This window comes from Carassius auratus, unplaced genomic scaffold, assembly GCF_003368295.1.
Source record: "Carassius auratus strain Wakin unplaced genomic scaffold, ASM336829v1 scaf_tig00005249, whole genome shotgun sequence".
Lineage (NCBI taxonomy): Eukaryota > Metazoa > Chordata > Actinopteri > Cypriniformes > Cyprinidae > Carassius > Carassius auratus.
Genome location: NW_020523643.1, coordinates 222,749 through 242,858, shown reverse-complemented (window position 1 = coordinate 242,858; position 20,110 = coordinate 222,749). Strand labels below are relative to the sequence as shown.

The 20,110-nt window shown below is 38.4% G+C and overlaps 1 protein-coding gene across 1 annotated transcript in view; it reads right to left on the bottom strand.

Annotated features, from left to right (window-relative positions):
* LOC113070797 (short transient receptor potential channel 7-like) overlaps nt 1-20,110 on the bottom strand; it is a 75,684-nt gene that overhangs the window by 13,187 nt on the left and 42,387 nt on the right. The window contains exons 4-7 of the mRNA XM_026244240.1: nt 18,859-19,023; nt 15,750-15,966; nt 14,833-15,066; nt 13,837-14,101 (exon numbers count right to left, since the gene is read on the bottom strand). Coding sequence (XP_026100025.1) covers nt 13,837-14,101; nt 14,833-15,066; nt 15,750-15,966; nt 18,859-19,023 — 881 coding nt within the window. The remainder of the gene's footprint in view (nt 1-13,836; nt 14,102-14,832; nt 15,067-15,749; nt 15,967-18,858; nt 19,024-20,110) is intronic.

The following is a 20,110-nucleotide window of genomic DNA, read 5'->3' as shown; positions in this document are numbered from 1 at the left end:
GAAATGCTGCATATGGTTCTATAAGGAGCTGCAGATGAATGCAGATCCGGACTGCCCTCTACTGACACCACACACCATCATACTGAACACTCAAACAGATACACACTATTTAAAGCATGCACTACATGAAACTTAACTCAGTTACATATAAAAATGATGTTCCAAAACAACACACAAATAATAATAAAAATCCCCTCCTCCAGGCAGTAAGCTTTCATTTTTCATTTCTTAATAATGTTTTTGGGGTAGGTTTTCTATCATAGGTGGTAGGAGTCACACATCACCATGTTGAACCTCAAGCATACTGTGCACATAAAACCTGATCTCAAATGCAAACGATCTTCTCTGATTCAGATTAAATCGGCTGTCGGCTCTCATTGATTACATCTGCTCCGCAGCTCTTATTGTCCTAAAAACAGTCCTGTCTCTGCAGGGCACTCTGTGATGTGCACAGAATTATTAAAATCCACGTCTCCTTTGACAGACCCAGTTATGTGGATGGGACGCCGTCGCACCTCCCGCTTCGACTCTGCATGTAGAGGCCTCACAGAGGAGCGTAACCATGGCGATGCTAACAGTGTTTCCATGGGCTGTTACGGGCCTCTAGCTGGCGGTGCATGGCTTTAATCAGCATGCTAATTTCCCACCAACAGTGAACAAATCTAGCAGCGCAGACACAACACATTGTAATTAGAGCAAAACAATCAGCCGAAGCCACATTACTGGCTAACATCAGCGAGATCTCTTTAATGCATCCATTTATTCACACACATAGTAATGAAATATCGTGATATGTTGTTTACAATAGTCCTGTTATTGTTGTAATGATTAAAAAAGTTGACATTATCAAGTATGTCACTTCACAACAAACAAAAACAGGCCATAAGAGAGGCCCAGCAGAATGCAATTAAAATGACCTCCAGGTTTAATCTAAGAAGGTAAAAATGCCCCTCTGCGAGTTTTTGTTAAGATCATTTAGAAATATCTGCATATACCAAAAATCTGCATGACTGCAAATGTCACATTCATTTTATTCCATTCAAAAACAGTTCTCACCAGCAAGAGAGAAGAAAAAAACCATGATAATAATAACAATGATAGCAGATTTTTGTTATTATTAAATGATTTACAATTATTAGTTTATTTATTTAAAATGTGATTTTTACACTTGCTTCTCAATTCGTTCCTGAATTAATTAAATCACGCAACATCAAGACAAATATCTTGAAAATTAAAACAAAAGCTAGGAGAAGGTCATAACCTTCTCAATGCCCCACTGACCTTGGTACAGAGAGGGATCCAATTGTGAGTACGTCGATGCTGGAGAAGCTCACGCTGCTGTTCTGTCCACAAACAAGGGATTCCAACCTTCAATGAAAGATTGCTTCAAATCTTTCAGTCTGGCAGAATGATGGGGAAGAGAGCCTTTCAGGAAAAGGTCACATCTTACCCATAGGGAGGTAACAGGTGGAGATACTGATATGGACTGACCCAGGGGGCATTACTACATATGGGATGGATCTCTGAGACATGTGCTACGGAACAACTGTCAGAAGAGAGCCGCCATCCCACGTGAAGCTCGACGTACCTGCATTGATGATGTCACAGCACGGGATGGAGGTGCTGTGGAGGACGCAGGAGGGCACCCACGGCAATGAGCAGGCCGAGGCACAGCCCTCGATGAAACAGTGAGAGCCGGAGGATCACTTCGAGGCATGATTTGCTGAAGGGCCTCAGCCAGCTTCTTTACAGCTGAGAACTGCTGGGCAATGTCCTCGACAATGTCGCCGAACAGGCCAGCCTCTGACATGGGAACATCAAGGAAGTGCACTTTGTTATCGTATCTCATCCCGTCCAGGTTGAGCCAGAGATTCCTCTTTTGGACCACTAACGTGGACATATGTTTTAGTGCCTTGGCTTGTCGTACCTGCAGGATAGCCATGGCATGCAGGGCAGACAGGAGACATGGACGATACTCCCAAGTGGCAGCGTTTTGTCTCAGAGAATCGCAGTGTCACCATGGTCAGGAACTCGCAGTGCGGGCATGAACCCATAGGCGTAACATTGACGTTTGAGCTTGGGCTGCAAACCCAGATGGTCGATTTGGTCAGTCGTACTTTTAAACATATTTTAGTTTTGCTATAGTAAATCTACAAATTCACGTTCACATAGAGCAGCAGCAGCAAGCGCGTGAGGCTTTCATGGCAACCAGTTACACTGCATGCAAATTACAGTAGTGCTTCTATTTTTCCACACTAAATTTAGCAATAAACCTGTTGAAAATGCACAATAATTATGTCTGGCAAAACTATCTCAAAGGAGGCTTTTATAATGCAAATCAAGGAGTGAATTACTCATCCACTATCTGTTTGTTGGGCTTGATTCAAGTTAATGTACAATGGCAAGTGCACACTGAATAGACAATAAACAGTTTATATTCTAAAATGTATTTATAGGTTGCGTGTTTGGTGTGAATAACACATGGATGCAAATGGTCGCCATGTCTGGGTTGGTGCCCAGACATGGAAAACAACACTTGTGGCTGTCGTCAGAGGAAGGAAATGATCACAGCCAAGAGGACAATAAACAGCATCTATAAAAAGATGTTCTTGTACGTTTAGGCTTTAAAACAAGAACAAATATCTGCCAGTGGGTCAGAAAATTTAAATTGAAACAAATCTTTTTATATCGATTTATATATATAAAATAAGACTAATATATATATATATATATATATATATATATATATATATATATATATATATATATATATATATATATATATATATATATATATATATATATATATATATATATATATAGTAAGACTTATTTACCTAAGTCATTTTGCTTCTCAAGTAAATGTATCTTGATTTGAAAATGTTTAGATATATTTACTGGAGAACGAGATTGAGTAAGGCAAATTTATTTTATTTTTTTCAGTATTTTATGACAAAAGCTGACTCATTTATGTTTATTTCTCAGAGGATTTTTTTTTCGAGAAACATTTGTGACAAGTTCTCTAACTGAGGTTTATGATCTTCTTAGGATTTTCTTGTCTCTAATGAGCAGTCGTTTGTTGCGTTTTATGAGGCATTTAAATGAAAGACAATGAAAGCAGCAGTGCAGCTGAATGGCCCCCGTGAGGACCGGAGGTGTGTCTCATTCTGTTTGCTAGACCGCAGGGATCCACTTCAAAACCAACTGGCCAGAACTTAAAAACCCATTTTCAGAGTGATTTGGAAAAGATTACAGCTGAACCATTCTCTGATAAGCCTGACATATCTGTGTGCTGAATACAAATCAGCGCTTACTGCTGAAAACCGCACTCATGCTAATACAAGATGACAGCCAGAGAACGAGAGTTTAAATAAAACGGATTATAGGTGAAATTTTGACAATTCGCACAGAAGCTGATGTGTTTACCTTTTAGAGTCAAACTTGATCGCCAGTGTATTTTTATGTACATGCAAACCCACATTTGAATGAAAACAGCATTTGATCTAGTGCATTTGATTAGGGTCTGTTCACAGTGCAAAAAAAAAAAAAGAAAGAAAAAAACTTTTTTTTTCTAGTACAACTAAACTTTCTTAAATTGATGCATTAACTTGAGAATGACAATAACTTTTTGACGTTTAGAAATCAAACACTCATATTAAAGACTATAAATATGTTATGGTTATAATCTGTTTTGGGTTTAGTTTTCTCTTCTCGTGCCTTGTTTGTTTCCATGGTTGTTGATTTAATTTGCTCATTAGTCATTATAAGTTAACTTCCTACACCGTCAGCTGCCTTATGACCACAACAACATTGGAAGACCTCTTTATCCATGAAATATCCAAATAATAAACACACGATTACGTTAATAAATGGTTGGTATGTTATTTTCTTGAGATTTGGGGCATGTGTATAACTACACTGAAAAATGTACATCTGAAATGCTAACTTGTGCAGCCATGTAAAAGGCTAAAATTGCAAATTTTTACAACAGTAAACGACCAAATTCCACCTGTGATCACAAAAGGATGTTATTAAAAACACTCGATCAGGGTTTAAAGTGAGTTTTGAATGAAAGTGTACTAATAATTTCATAAATAGTCTGATGTAGCTTGATGCTAACGTTAGCTCTAATGCCGCTACATAGCAGGTGCATTTCTTCTTCATAATGCATTTTTTTCATAATAATTCACGTTAGGTCGTAAGAAAATGTTTTGTTGTATTTTTATAGTTAGGCTTTTAATAAATAAGGGGAAAAATATACTGAGATTGAAGCGATGTGTCTTGGTAAACCTTGAAATAACAGAACAAATGCTAATAAAGGCAGAATAAAAACAAAATAATAATGATAAGAAAACAATGCGTGTAGGAGCCATAGGAGCCAGCCATATGATATTTATGTTTAAGTTAATTTAGTGACCCCTGCTGGTGAATTATGATATTGTGGTCTTGAAAGGCCTTGGAACAGAATGAGTTAAATTGCACACCTGTGCCAATTAGTGGCAGACAAAGGAGTTTGAACTTGATGTTGGAAATGAATGGACGCCAGCAGGCATATGGTTTTCAATTTATTTACTTATGGATTATTTATCAGTTAAATCACAATTTATTTTTTACTGGAATAAACCAAGAATCTATTGAAACCCCTGAGGCGTCTGAAGTGACTTACTGGAAGGCACTACATAGTTGAAAACCTCTGCTATTGGAAAGTTTGATTCAAGGACTTCTAGGAGTTTGTGAGTAAACCGCTGAATTGGACCGGGCCGCTGAGCTCTTACAATGACTTTGAACATGAGCCAACGTGTTTACACCATAAACATAAATTGATCTCATTGATGTGTTGAACTTTGGAGTTGATCCTTGAAAAATGTCTGACGAAGAGACTGTAGAGCAGGATTCGTCTGAAGAAAAACAACTGTTTAAGTTAATTGCAACACGAAGGGGCTTGGGGTTTTAACACGCAAACGAAATTAAATTAACAGTCTTATTGAAGCAGGACAGGACAAAGAAACTGTCAGGAGACAAGTTAACTCGTTTGATGGATTTTTTGCTGAGTTTATTAGTTTACAAGCAACTGTACAACAATTAATAAAAGATGAATATGAAAAGGAGGCTGATGATTTAGACTGGTACCAACCCAAATATCACCTTTTCAAAGGCTTCTTAGATGATGTCACGAACTGGCTCGAGGTTGATCAAGATGATGATAATGAGAAAGACGAGCAGGACGATATTGGTACTGTTAAGCCCCAAGATAGCGCATCTCAAGTAGCGCACAGTGTCACGCATAGCTGCAAAGCGACAAGCGCTCTCAGTGGCGCATCACGAGAATCTCTCACGCATCTGAAGGCTGAAGCAAGAATGCGCGGCTATTAGAGCAAAGGCACAGGCTTTGAATAATAAACTTGACCTTGATATTGAAGAAGCAAATATTATTGCAAAATTAAAGGCACGAAGAGAGAAAATGGTCATAGATTCCGAACTGGCTGCCGCAGAGGCAAGGGTTAAAGTATTCAGGGAAGCTGAAGAACAACGTTCAGTGTCGGGCGAATATAAATACGGTACACCGACCGAATATAACCTCCCTGCAACAGCACAAAGACCAATGAAATCCAAGAGAGAAGGATCAGCCCCTCGAAGTGACCCTAGGCAAACTTTAGGTGCACAACAAAATGTAAACTCGAGCGTTTCAGTGCCAATAGAAAGAGCGATTCACCCAAATGGCTATGACAAAAACGTCACTGATATTTTAAAAAGTCAAACTCAAATCACTGAAATGTTAGTGAAACAACAAACACTTTCTCTTCTGCCAGATAGAGAAATTCCCATATTCGATGGTGATGTTCTTCAATATAGGACATTCATCAAAGCATTTGAGCAATGTGTTGAGAGTAAAACTACAAATATGGATGACAGGCTATATTACTTACAACAGTATACAAGAAACCAGCCCAGAAACCTTGTCAGTAGCTTCATGCATATGGATCCTACCGTTGCATATAAGGAAGCTTAAAGGCAGCTCGAATACCATTTTGGAAACTGCTATAAAATAGCATCTGCTTACATGAATAAAGCCTTAAACTGGTCAACCATCAAACCAGAGGATGGAAATGGGTTGCAATCATATGCTCTATTTTTACATAGCTGCTACAATACAATGCAAGACATTGATGGATTAAAAGAGCTTGAAAGTTCCACTAATTTAAGACTCATTGTGTCTAAACTCCCATATAAGCTGCGAGATAAATGGCGAGCAAATGTGTGTAGCATGCAAGATAACAAACACAGAGCAACATTCAAAGACTTAATAGACTTTATTGATAGACAGTCCAGAGCAATGCTTGATCCAATATTTGGTGACATCCACATCTCAATGGAGAGCAAAATAACGTCAAGACCTAAACCACAAAAACCTATCACCAAACCTAGTGGGAGGACCAGCTTTGCCACTACAGTTGCTCAAGCATCTGAAATAAAAAAGAACGAGTCACAAAATGAACACAAACGGAATGCAAATAAGTGTTACCTTGAAAGACCTTGCTTATTTTGTGAAAGAAATCACACATTTGAAAATTGTGAAAAGTTTAAGTCCAAACCAAATAGTGAGAAAATAGAATTCCTGAAAACAAGCGGGATGTGCTTTGGTTGTCTAACAAAGGGACACGTTAACAAAACATGCAAAAATAGAATGAAATGTGAAACATGTTCTCTGTCTCATCCAACTATCCTTCACATTCATACTTAAGTAAAAGATGTAATTAAAGATGACTGCATTGTAACTGGAAACAAACCATTGAGTAGTGCCATGGTATCCGTAGAAGATGATGAACTAATGGAGGTCGGTCAATCAAAACAGTGCACTCTTGCTATTGTGCCAGTGAAAGTAAAGGTCTCAAATTCTGACAAAGTCATAAATACTCATGCATTTCTGGATCCCGGTAGCTCAGCTACATTTTGTACTGACTCACTGAAAAGAAAGTTAAACGTCTCTGGTAAAATCACCACAATACTCTTGTGTACAATGGGACAGGAGAAAAGTGTCCACAGCAGTATAGTCTCTGGCCTTGAAGTCAGCAATATGGAAGGCCTGCTGTATCATAAACTCCCAGAAGTTTATACTCAAACAAAATTACCAGTTTAAAAACGACACATACCAACACAAAAATCACTAGAGAAATGGAAATACTTACATGAGGTGAAGATTCCACAATTGGATGCTGACATTGAGTTGTTAATAGGCACAAATGCTGCAAAGCTTATGGAGCCATGGAAGGTGATAAACAGTAGAGGTAATGGGCCATATGCTGTTAACACACCCTTAGGATGGGTCGTCAACGGGCTCATGCAAGAAACAACATGTCAAATGCAAGGAAGTCACTCATGTATTGTAGTTAATTGCATATCTGTAGCAGATTTGAATGACTTGTTGATTAAACAGTATCATCAGGATTTTCCAGAACTTGCAGCTGAGGAGAAATCAGAGATGTCAGTCGAAGACAAAAGGTTCATGTCTATGATGGAAAGTTCGAAGGAACTGAGAAATGGGCATTATTACTTACCGTTACCTTTTAAAGAAAATGACGTAATGATGCCAAACAACTACCAACAGGCACAGCAACGTGTTATGTCTCTGAAAAGAAAATTTGACAAGAATGAACGATATCATAGAGAGTATACTGCATTTCTAGAAGGAATGCTTGAAAAAGGTCACGCAGAAGCGGTGCCAGTTGATGAACTGGAAACACAAAGTGGAAAGGTGTGGTACATTCCACATCATGGAGTGCACCATCCAAAGAAGGGCTCCCTAAGAGTTGTATTCGATTGCTCTGCATCCTTCCAGGGAACATCCTTGAATAGCAAATTAATACAAGGTCCAAATCTCACCAGTAATCTGGTAGGTGTCTTGTTGCGTTTCCGCCAGGAGCCAATCGCCCTTATGGCAGATGTGGAAAGCATGTTTCACCAGGTAAGAGTTATGGAGAAGCATGTGGACTTTTTGCACTTTCTATGGTGGCCAAATGGTGACACAGGATTACCTTTGAAAGAACACAGAATGACAGTGCATTTATTTGGGGCAACATCTTTACCAAGTTGTGCAAGTTTTGCCCTCAGACAAGCTGCCGAAGATTTCAAAGATCTCTTTTCGCCAGAAACGGTGGAAACAATTAAGCAAGATTTTTATGTAGATGTTTGCTTGAAATCAGTGCCCACTGAAACTGATGCTGTGATGTTGCTAAAAGAGCTTGAAAAGGCTTGCTCAATGGGAGGCTTTCGTTTGCACAAGTGGATAAGTAACAGCAGAACAGTACTAATGTCCATCCCACAGGCAGCCAGAGCAAAGGAGGTCAAAGGCCTTGACTTGGAATCCAATGATCTTCCTACAGAAAGAACTCTTGGCATACAATGGCACATAGAAAGAGACAAACTCACTTTCGCAGTGAGCCTGAAACAGCAGCCATATACTCGAAGAGGAATACTGTCCATCATATCCTCAGTATACGATCCTCTTGGCTTTATCTGTCCATTCGTCCTCACTGCTAAGAACATTCTGCAAGATCTTTGCAAGCTCAATTTCGCCTGGGACAAAGACCTACCAGACCACTACATAGAGATGTGGCGTGAATGGATGGCAGGTCTAAGTTGCATTGGGGAGCTCAGTGTCAACAGATGTCTCAAGCCAAAGAGCTTTGGTCCAATAACATCTGCACAACTACACCACTTTAGTGACGCGTCTGAAAGTGGTTATGGCTGTGTCACGTACCTTCGTCTCACAAATTCAAAACTTGAAGTGCACACCTCATTTATAATGGGGAAATCACGAGTTGCACCACTGAAACATACTACAATGCCAAGAATGGAACTCACTGCAGCAGTTCTTGCGGTAAGAATGGATAGAATGATCAAAGCAGAGTTACAACTTGCTCTTGAGAACTCCATTTTCTGGACAGATAGTACATCAACATTGAAGTACATTCAGAATGAGAACAAAAGATTTAAAACATTCGTGGCCAATAGAGTGAACACAATCAGAGAATTTACCAAGGTAAAACAATGGAGATACATAAACACTAAACAAAATCCAGCAGATTGTGCATCTCGTGGTCTCAAGGCCAGTGCTCTTCTGAATTCAAAGGCTTGGCTAAATGGTCCAGAATTCCTCAAATGTCATGAATCTGAATGGACAAATTCCGACATTTTCACACAAACGCATGAAGGTGATGAGGATGCTGATGTGGAAGTGAAGAAGGACGTTCTCATCATGAACTTAATTGTAAAGGAAGAACAAAATCCTACTCATACATTCATACACTATCACTCAAATTGGAACAATCTAACCAGAGCAGTAGCTTGGTTACTTAAGCTAAAGGACGTTCTCTTGCAACTAAGTCACAAACGAAAGGAAATACTTACCAACACAAGTAAGAACTCAAATGCAGAGAAAAAATGTCTGATGGAAAGAAAAATGCAAATCATCAAAAAATGTATGAATGTACAGCAGATTACTTTAGAAGATGTCAAAAGAGCAGAAAATGCAATCGTACGTTTTACACAAATGGAGGCATTTCCAGAAGAAATCGAAACCTTGCAAAAAGAAAACACTCACGTCAGTCGTCAGAGCCACATTCGTAAGCTTGATCCTATTCTGCAAGATGGTATACTTCGTACAGGAGGGAGATTAAGCAAAATGGCTATGCCAGAGGACCAAAAACATCCTATGATCCTTCCAAAACACCATCATGTGTCCAAACTGGTGTTGAAACACATTCATGAACAACTTGGCCACTGTGGAAGGAATCACATGTTAGCCAAGCTGCGACAGCAATACTGGATTCCAGCAGCAAATTCCCTTGCTAGAAAAATACGGTCTGAGTGTGTGTTCTGCAAACGCTTACATTCAAACCTAGGAGAACAAAAAATGGCAGACTTGCCAAAAGAAAGAATAACACCAGATTTACCACCATTTACCTTTGTTGGAGCAGACTTCTTTGGTCCAATTGTAGTAAAAAGAGGACGCAGTGAAGTGAAAAGATATGGTGTCATCTTTACCTGTTTCACAACTCGAGCAATACATTTGGAAATAGCCAATTCACTTGACACTGATTCATGCATCAATGCAATCCGCAGATTCATATGCAGACGAGGGCAAGTGCGTCAAATAAGATCTGACAATGGAACTAACCTGACATCAGCTGACTCTGAACTAAAGAAGGCCATAAAAGAGTGGAACCAAAACCACAAACTCCAAGTTGCTCTGCAACAAAAGGGCATAGAATGGATTTTCAACCCACCTGCCGCTTCACACTTTGGAGGAGTATGGGAGAGGTTAATAAAACAGGTCAAACAAACACTTCTATCACTAACAAAGGATCAAATTCTAGATGATGAATCTCTTCACACTTTCATCTGTGAGGTAGAAGCCATAATGAATAGTCGCCCACTTACCACAAATCCGGATAGTCCAAATGACCTTGAACCTTTAACGCCCAACCACCTTTTACTTCTTAAAGGGCAACCTACATTACCACCTGGCTTATTTCAGAAATCAGACACGTATAGTAGACGTAGATGGAAGCAAATACAATACTTAGCTGATATTTTTTGGAAAAGATGGGTTAGAGAATATCTTCCAAACCTACAAGAGAGACAGAAATGGTTTAAAAAGAAAAGAAACTATGCAAATGGTGACATTGTGTTAATTGCAGACCCTACTGCCCCTAGGGGATCTTGGATGTTAGGGAAGGTTATTGACACAAAGAAAGATTCAAAGGGAATTGTTCGTAGTTTGACTTTAAAAACAAAGACAAGTGTTATAGACAGACCAATTACAAAGGTTTGTTTATTGATGGAAAATGACATGTAGATATGAATGACCAATGTATATGTGATGATTACTTTACCTTGTAAGAACTTATATGTACTGATCTTTACAAGCGCACAATGGACCAAGGACTATTCGAGCAAGAAATTTCTTGCAACGTGCACACATGCGCGTATACACATAAATACACACTGAAATTGACCTTTGAATGCACAATGCCTCTTGTGGCATAATGGACTCATGTTTTGTTGTTTACATTATATATTGAACAAGAAGGACTCTAAAAAAGAACTATTGATGAACTTTAATTCGAACTGATATTGTTGAATGAACTGAAAAATGTGATATTTTTATTTGAAACAAACATTTATGTATTGTATACGTGTGAATGATTCTGATTATTGATGATTTGACAAATTTATCTTTTCTGTGTATATTATAATGTATGGCTCCATGTTTTCTGTTTAGTTATTATTGTACCTATATAGCCGGTAGCAATAAGAGGGCCGGTGTGTAGGAGCCATAGGAGCCAGCCATATGATATTTATGTTTAAGTTAATTTAGTGACCCCTGCTGGTGAATTATGATATTGTGGTCTTGAAAGGCCTTGGAACAGAATGAGTTAAATTGCACACCTGTGCCAATTAGTGGCAGACAAAGGAGTTTGAACTTGATGTTGGAAATGAATGGACGCCAGCAGGCATATGGTTTTCAATTTATTTACTTATGGATTATTTATCAGTTAAATCACATTTTATTTTTTACTGGAATAAACCAAGAATCTATTGAAACCCCTGAGGCGTCTGAAGTGACTTACTGGAAGGCACTACAATGCGGATAATGTGTCATACCTGGCGGAGGTGTGAAAGGCTTGTTTTGTAAAAACAATAGAATCATGAATGGGGCAGAATTCAGATTATATGTGACATATGTGAGCTTTACATGTGAGTTTACAGAAGATGACAGGGGTCATAAATCAAATTGATTAGCCTTCTCTAAAAACACACATGACATGGCCTTAGAAAATGTTTCATAAAATTCAGTTTTACAGATTATATTATACAATTTCAAATGAAGCATTAGTAGACTTGTGGCTTTCAGCTTCAATATGATTCTAAACTCATATCCTACATCAAAACAATTTTAAATAAATTGTTGTGGATTATCCCAGTCGTCTTCATTTACCTTTAGAGACAGAATTGTGGGTGACCCGGCAACATCTTCCGTTCCCAAGGGAGTTTTGGTAGAGATCGAGGGCTTGGAGGGAAACCCCGCCCACACTCCCGCCACTGAGGGTGAGCTGCAACTGGTCACTGGACTATATGATGTGGATCTAATAGACTGGCTTGGGGAGGTTATATTCTCTTGTGTCTCCACTGGTTCCGCCAAGCTCAAGTCCTCCTGTGTTCCCTTCCCAACCTTCCTCTCCCACTTCCTCTTTATCTAGCCAGTTTCTCAGCTCCATCTCTGCTGGTGCCTGCCAGTCCCTCAGCTCACCCTCAGTCAATGCCATCTGGGCGCTTCGATCCACCTCAGGACTTCCAGTCTTCAGCTCAGCCTGGGCATGAGGATCCCCTGTTTCCACCTCCAGCCTCCGAGCCTCCGAGCCCTGGACTCCAACTTGTTCCATTCAAAGCCCTCGTCTCCACCATGGCCCTTCATCCCACCAGCTCCACCGGGCTCCCTCATCCCTCCGGCTCCGCCTTGGTCAGTCATCAACCAACCACCGCCTCGGGACTCCACTCCTCTGACTTTGTCTTGTCCCTCTGTCCCTCTGGCTCTGTCAGGCTCCTCTTTTCTTCCGGCTCCGCCTCCATCCTCAGTCACTCCGCCGTGGTCTAACAGAGCCCCGCCTCTGCCTCAGTAACATGAGCCTTCAGCTCCACCTTGGTTCTCTGGATCCTCAGTGTCACCCTGGCTCTCCGTCTGCTTGACTCCATCCTGGGCTCCTCATCCATCGGCTCAGTCTCCGTCAGTCGGCCCCCTGGTGTTGTCAGCCTCTACTCCAACATGGCTCCTCCCACCGTCGACTACATTGTGGGCAGCTATCTTGGCTGGCCTCTGGAGTTCCACCCTTGGTTTGGTTACGTTTTCTGTATTTCCCTTCTCTTACCTTGTTTGTTTTCCATGGTGGTTTTTAAATTGCTCATTAGTCAACTCCCCCCAACTTCCCTTGCCAGCTGTCGTATAGTATTCTTCCTGTTTTGTATTTTGTTGGTTAATAATGTTTGTTTCTACCTGAATCGTTTCCTTGCCTGAGTTTTATGGGGATTACATCATTAAAAACTTTTCATGGGGATTTATCCTGGTCTTCTTCATCTTCCTTTAGAGACTGTTACAAAATGTATACTTGTAATGTAAAAATTGTTCTATTCAGAAAAACTTAATATATACATGATTTTACAGATTATTGGCCAAAAGTCACAGTAATATTAGATTTATTTTTGCATGATACATTTTTCTACTCCATCCAGATCACATTAATAATTTCATATATGTTTGACCAATTGATGGTCACAGCGGTATTAATTTCAGTGAGAAAAGTTTAATGTAAATATCTGATGTATATTTTTCTTATGCATTATAAATATTTTTTTTTCTATTCAGTCAATATCAAGTTTATAATTTTACATATTTCTGGCCAGCTGCAGGTCACAGCCATATTAAATAAAATTAGATTTTTGAATTTATTTTATTTATACACAAATATTTTTTATTCAACAGGTCACAGTAATAGTAAACAGTCTGAGCAAGGAATTGTTTAATGTAAATATTTGATGTTTTATTTATGCATAATTTTTACTGTGTTGCATGCGCAATGTAAAATATGTGTCATTTGATTACAATTATGCATATGTAAATCACAATTCTAATGTTAAGTAATCTACTATTTAATCAAAAAAAAATATATATATTGAACATTTCATGGATAATAGTTAGAAGGATGATAATCTTCATAAACCGTGTAGTGTGCTGTGCGTGTGGCTGCCAGGGTGTTGCTATGACTGTGTGTCACTCACGTGGTGAAGGCGGGGTTATATTTGGCCCCCAGGTAATATGAGTACAGGTTGAACATGCCGATCATAAAGGCCACGAAAACCATGATGAAGATGACCATGAACTTGAAGATGTCCTTCACCGTTCGTCCAAGAGAGATCTGCAGCGGGCCAAAGCTCTCATTGGCCGGCAGGATGTAGGCGATGCGAGAGAAGCTCAGGACCACAGCGATGGAGTACAGACCCTCCGAGATCAGCTGAGGATCCGACGGCCTCCACCTGTTCCTCGCTGCAACAGAGACACACACAGAGAGCTTGTACTGTGGCACAGTATGTACCTGGAAGCAGATTCAGATGAAAAGGAATGGTAAAGTAATGTCACGCATGTTCAGGGTTTGATGGTTTGGATTCAAAGAGAATCGGAGGGAGGACGTCGAAGGTGGAGAATGCTAATGAAGGCTTTGTTCAGGGACTCTGAGTGAACTCAATGAAGACCAAACACACAGTCAACGGTAAAGCTGATTCAAAGATTTCACCAGTGCACACACTCTTAATGTATGTATACATACAGTATATGATTGTGATTTCAAGAGCTGCGATATCACTTTCACACCAGCAGATAGCAGCATTGATTGCATATATCAGCTCTATACTAAACATACCATCTCAGAGGTATGTATAATGTATGCATGACTAGTCAAACAAAGTACTGACTAGTGCTATTTTAGTATTATTTATATATTGTTTTGTATGTATTAAAGTTTTGAATTAGCCTTTATTCATATATTTTTGTATCATGCAAATAATGTCACTGCAAAAACATATAGACCTTTAATGAACATAATCATATTTCTTATATTTGATTTTTGAGTGAAATGTGACCTTGAAATGTTCTTCAAATGATTCGCCAGATTTTCCCATCTTCCCAACTGTATTTTTCTCATATTTTTCCAGTCACCTAAATGTTGGTGGGGCCAAGAGTTTTGACAGACATGTGAAGTTCTGCATGCATTTACACACCATATGTGAAGTAGGCAATGTCAGCAGGAAGTGATGCGTTGCTGATGTCACGGTTGGGGACATGCAGGTCGACGTAGAGCTGAGCTTTAGACGCTTTGAGGAACGCCATGAAACGAGCGGTGAAGGACGCCACGAAGATCGACAGCATCCCAAAATCCAGAACGTTCCACAGGTGCATCACGTACTCACGCGGCCCGTCAGTCCAGATCTCCTTACACTCCGACCAGATCATGCCTAAAACACACACACTTGTCACACTTTCATTTGACCCTTGTCTTAGACGCAGATAAATAAAGATATATAAAAATCCACCATATAATATAATTTAATAATATTAAATATTACTTAAAAATATATATATAAATAAACAAACAAACAAACAAAATCTGAAGTCCCAATTTATTCTAATAAATCTGACAAAAGTGCCCATAATGAAAGAAGCCTAATTTTATGGCTGGTTTTGTTAAAAGATTGTGAGTTCTTCCATTGGATACTGATAAAACGATAAAAATAAAAAGTACAGGTTTTAAAATCTATAAAGTAATAGCACATCTCTCAGTAAACTGAATGAATCTAGAAATCATTAATATCTGCAGTACCAGTGGCTGTTCACATCCCTGACCCTAAATATGTAAAATATTATTAAAACTATTACTATTTAATTAAATTACTATAAAATAAACTCACCTGACAATGACCTTCTCTCAAAATAGAATAAAACATGCATTTTTTTTCCTCTACACACACACACACACACACACTCAAACACACACACATACAGATATGGTGAAAGACTGCACTGAAACGCATCTATAATCAGCATAATTTTACCTTCAACTACCTGTGCAGACAGACAGCGCTGTGAGAACTAGAATAACACACACACACACACACACTCTCACAAACCCAGGCCTTACCCAGAACCCATTTCATGATGAGCAGCTCGGTCCAGGAGAACTGCGTGGTCTTGACGCGGAACACCTGCCGTGGATGGTCTGTTATCGTCTCATTGGGGAGATTCTTCACTCCCTCGAATCGGTCCGACGCGTTCAGAACCAGCAGGCCCAGAAAGATGGTGAACGACACGGCATGAGCGACAAACTTCATAAAGGGACTCCGTAATATCTGACCCAACTGAAAGGGAGAAAGACCGACATGAGATATTATTTAATAGAATATACAAATCTAACATCATGTCGAGAAGCCACTGTCAAAGTAAATTTGTTTTATTTTCACTTCCGAATGATGAGGCTGCAAAGAATCAGTGGTTAAAATTCTTCTTTTTTTCCCACTTTTCCACGGCAGTAAAAACCCAATCTTTTTTTTGTGTTCCCATTATTTTTCAGACAACTGCTTCTCTAGTCTTCAATGCGGGATAAACAAAGTGCTTACTCTTGAAAAATAGCTTAGTTTATTTGGAGCAGCTGGCTCCACTGAATCACAATCTGTAAGTATGTTTATATTTTCTATTGCTATGGCAATGGGCATATTGTTTCTGACACGTGCTGTATCTTCTGATTATAAGATAGAGACTCAAACACACAAATCTGTATGGAATAATCCTACTGTGATATATATATATATATATATATATATATATATATATATATATATATATATATATATATATATATATATATATATATATATTATTTTTAAAAGATTCGGTCACATATATAAACACATTCATCAAAAACAGAGAAGTTTCTCTCAGATGAATTAGCTCTTACTGGAGATTTATGAAACGAAATGATTATTGTCCAAAATAAATCATTTCATTTAGTCAGTGTTTTTCTCAGCACAGATGAAGTAAAGGTTTTGATTGCCCTCGAGGTAAAGTTTCTTGCAAACAATACCTTCATCATCATCATCATCGTCATCATCATCATCAGTCAGCATTCATCTCTGCTTGGCTTTTTATCCCCCGTCTCTCTCTGACAGTCAGAGTTTAAACACTAATGAGATTTAATCACACTCTTGTCTTGCTTTCGAAATAGGCAGCTCCCTTATAAGGACCCTCATAAGTGACTGAATTAGAACACTCTACAAAGCTAACATCTTCATGTGAATCACACAACTTATTTCAATCTGACGCTAACATGCAAGGATGAGGAGTGTTTCAGATACGTGAACTTAAAATACATTTAAGTTTAGCATTTTTGTTGTGCAAGTCAACCTCTTTAGTAGGCTGCTGATTTTGTGAATTAACTAGTTCAGGCTTTCAGACAGGCAGGCAGACACACACACACAACACACATTCTTGTATATGTGCATGTTTTCTGATTTAAAAAAAAAAAAAAAAAAACAATCACACAAAATGATTAATTCTTTTAAATTATAGGGACACATGACGTGTCCTCATAAACCACCCAAACCAGTACAAATACACACTCTTCCTGAGAACCTCAAATGCTCTTTGTCCTCCTCTGTCTCTCTCTCTCTCACTGTGTGTGTCACACGTCTCTAGAAACTCACAGCACTTCCTGCCTGACAAGCTCTGATTACATTTCATTCCCAAACCCTTGACAAAAGCTGCCCGCCGCATGTGTGTGTGTGTGTAGTGTCTCATATGTCTCCATGCGATGGTGTGTGTTGAAGTGGCCGTAAAAACAGTGTGTATCTGGAGTGTGTATCACAGTCAATGAGTGTTTAACTGTGTTTCTGCTTGTAGGAGAGTCAGTCTGTAATAGAGTTTGAGTGTGTGTGTCTGTTTTTATGAATATGTGATTATGGAAAAGGTGAAGCTTTTACCCATTATATGAATTTTAAGGGAAAAATTGATTTTTTTGATAATTCGAAACTTTATTAAAAAATAAAATAAATCTAATCTAATCTAGTCTATCTAATAAAAACAGTATTCTTCCACCAATCAATGTAGTTCCTCAGAAACAGTGGCTCCAGCAATGTGGTTTCCGAGCAACACAGAGTAAACAAAGGAGTATGTTTGTAGTGTAATTTACAACAGCTTCGAAAGTGGCTCAACCAATCAGAATCAAGGACCGGTACTATCTGTTTTATGTAATATAATATAATATAATATAATATAATTATTAACTGTTGAATTATTACAAAATTACACCTCAGGTATGCATTATTTTCTAATAATTCAAAAGCCTGTCGTCAATAATTCTGTTAATATTATGGTTACCACACCTCAAATATTGTTTAGATGTGTTTCAAGACATTTGTGACTTAAAACACTCTTGTCTTAAAACACTCTTTTGTGTAGGATTAATTTCTAACGCATCTCATCCCACGCCTCCGTTGCTAATTCCAAAAAGTCATTTTAGAGCCAATGATAGCAGACTAATGCGGTTATGAAGAGAGACAGAGATTAAGCATGTGAGTTACCTGGGTTTGTGTGTCTCTCAACAGTGTTTGGCAGCAGTGTCTCTACCAATAGCAAAACTGTAAGTTAAGCTTTTACCTTGCTAAACTATTTCACTGATAAAATTGTCAGAGCACCGCTTCAAACACGTTTCTGTGCACGAGTTCAAATGTTTCCATGTGTGCGAGTATGTGTCAGCACTGTTTGTGTGTGCATCTGTAAGGGACAGAGAGCAGGAGAAAGAGATAAGGTGTTTTCTGTACATAATACTATGTAATGTTGTGGCAAAAACATGAAAATGATGTCATTTTTATCGTGTTCTTTACTATATTTATTTTCTTGGTCAGTGTCGTTTTGGTTCTTTTGCTGTTTTAGACCTTGGAATAACCGAAATCATGTGGCGAAGTGATATGGACATGTAATGCAGTCAAGACCTGCCTGAATTAATTAATGTATCTTTCATATAATATGAACGATATAGATATTGAAGAGACATTGTGTGGTTCTGATACAATGTAATGGTCATAGAGAAGAAACCTACACTAACATGTTATCTTATACATGAGAAATGTCACATCAGTGTGTTTAAAACAGCTGTCCGGAGTAAGTAGGAGATAGTGTGTGAAATAACACCCTTGACACAGAGGTCATCTTCTCTTCTGAAGAGTCAGAGAAGCAGAGATGTGCTTGTTTGTCACCTTGCTGCAGGGCATGATCCAGTAGGCGATGGCGAGGAAAGGTAATCCGACAGTGACGCCTAGAACCGTCAAACACTTCACCCCGATGGACTGCTGCCGCAAACCTGACAGGTTCTCATACCAGATCGTCAGAAGCTGCTGCTGGCAGTTCGGATGAGCCACAAACTGACACACATGGAGAAAAGAGGAGGACCATAAATCATATTACAGCAGAAAAACACAGAATCTACACATTTATATACACAATAAACATGTTATTGTGGCTTTATATAGCAGCAGAACATTGAAACTGTACTAAATGTGCTAAAAAGACTATGGAGTAGATTCCCTCAGAAAATTAAATGATACTATACTGATTTACTATACATTTTTTTATCTATTTTATATTTTGTAAATTGATAAATGCAGATATACAATAACTGATTACAAAAAGTTATTATTATTATTATTATTAATATTATTGATATTCAATGTTAAAGATACTCCCAAAACATATTTGTCCGATCAATGGCAGACTAATTTCCTCTCTCTATATATTATTATTATCAAATATTTTATTTAGAGGAAATTAGCCTTATAATTATTATTATTAACATATACAAATATATGTATTTATTAATTTTAAAGAAGTTTTAATGTTGCCATGAAAACATATTTGTTTTATCAATGGCAGACTACTTTCTTCTAAATAAAATAAAATAAAATTATATATATATATATATATATATATATATATATATATATATATATATATATATATATATATAGATAGTATAATACTACTTGTTTGCTTCTCTTGCAGTTGTTCTTGCACTCACTCACGTCATTAACACATCCCTTCACACCGGTGTTTTTCCCTCAGCATTTAGACAGGCTCGTATAACCCCACAACTTCAGAAACCCACCCTTAACCCATCTCTTCTAAAGGACTATGGACCAGTTTACCTTCTTCCTTTTATTACAAAAATACTCTAACAAGCTGTGTTCAACCAAGTATCTGCCTTTCTTACACAGGACAATCTTCTTAACAGGAACTAGTCTTGTTTTAAAAGTGAACATTCAACCGAGGCTGCCTTGCTCTCAGTTGTTAAAGCCCTAAGACTGGCAAAAGCAGATTCCAAATCTTCAATACTTATCTTGCTGGATCTGTCCACTGCTTTTGACATGGTTAAAAACCAGATCCTCCTGTCAACTCTATTGGCATACAGTAGGTCATCTTAGGAACCACAGTGAACCACACTCTCAGATAGAT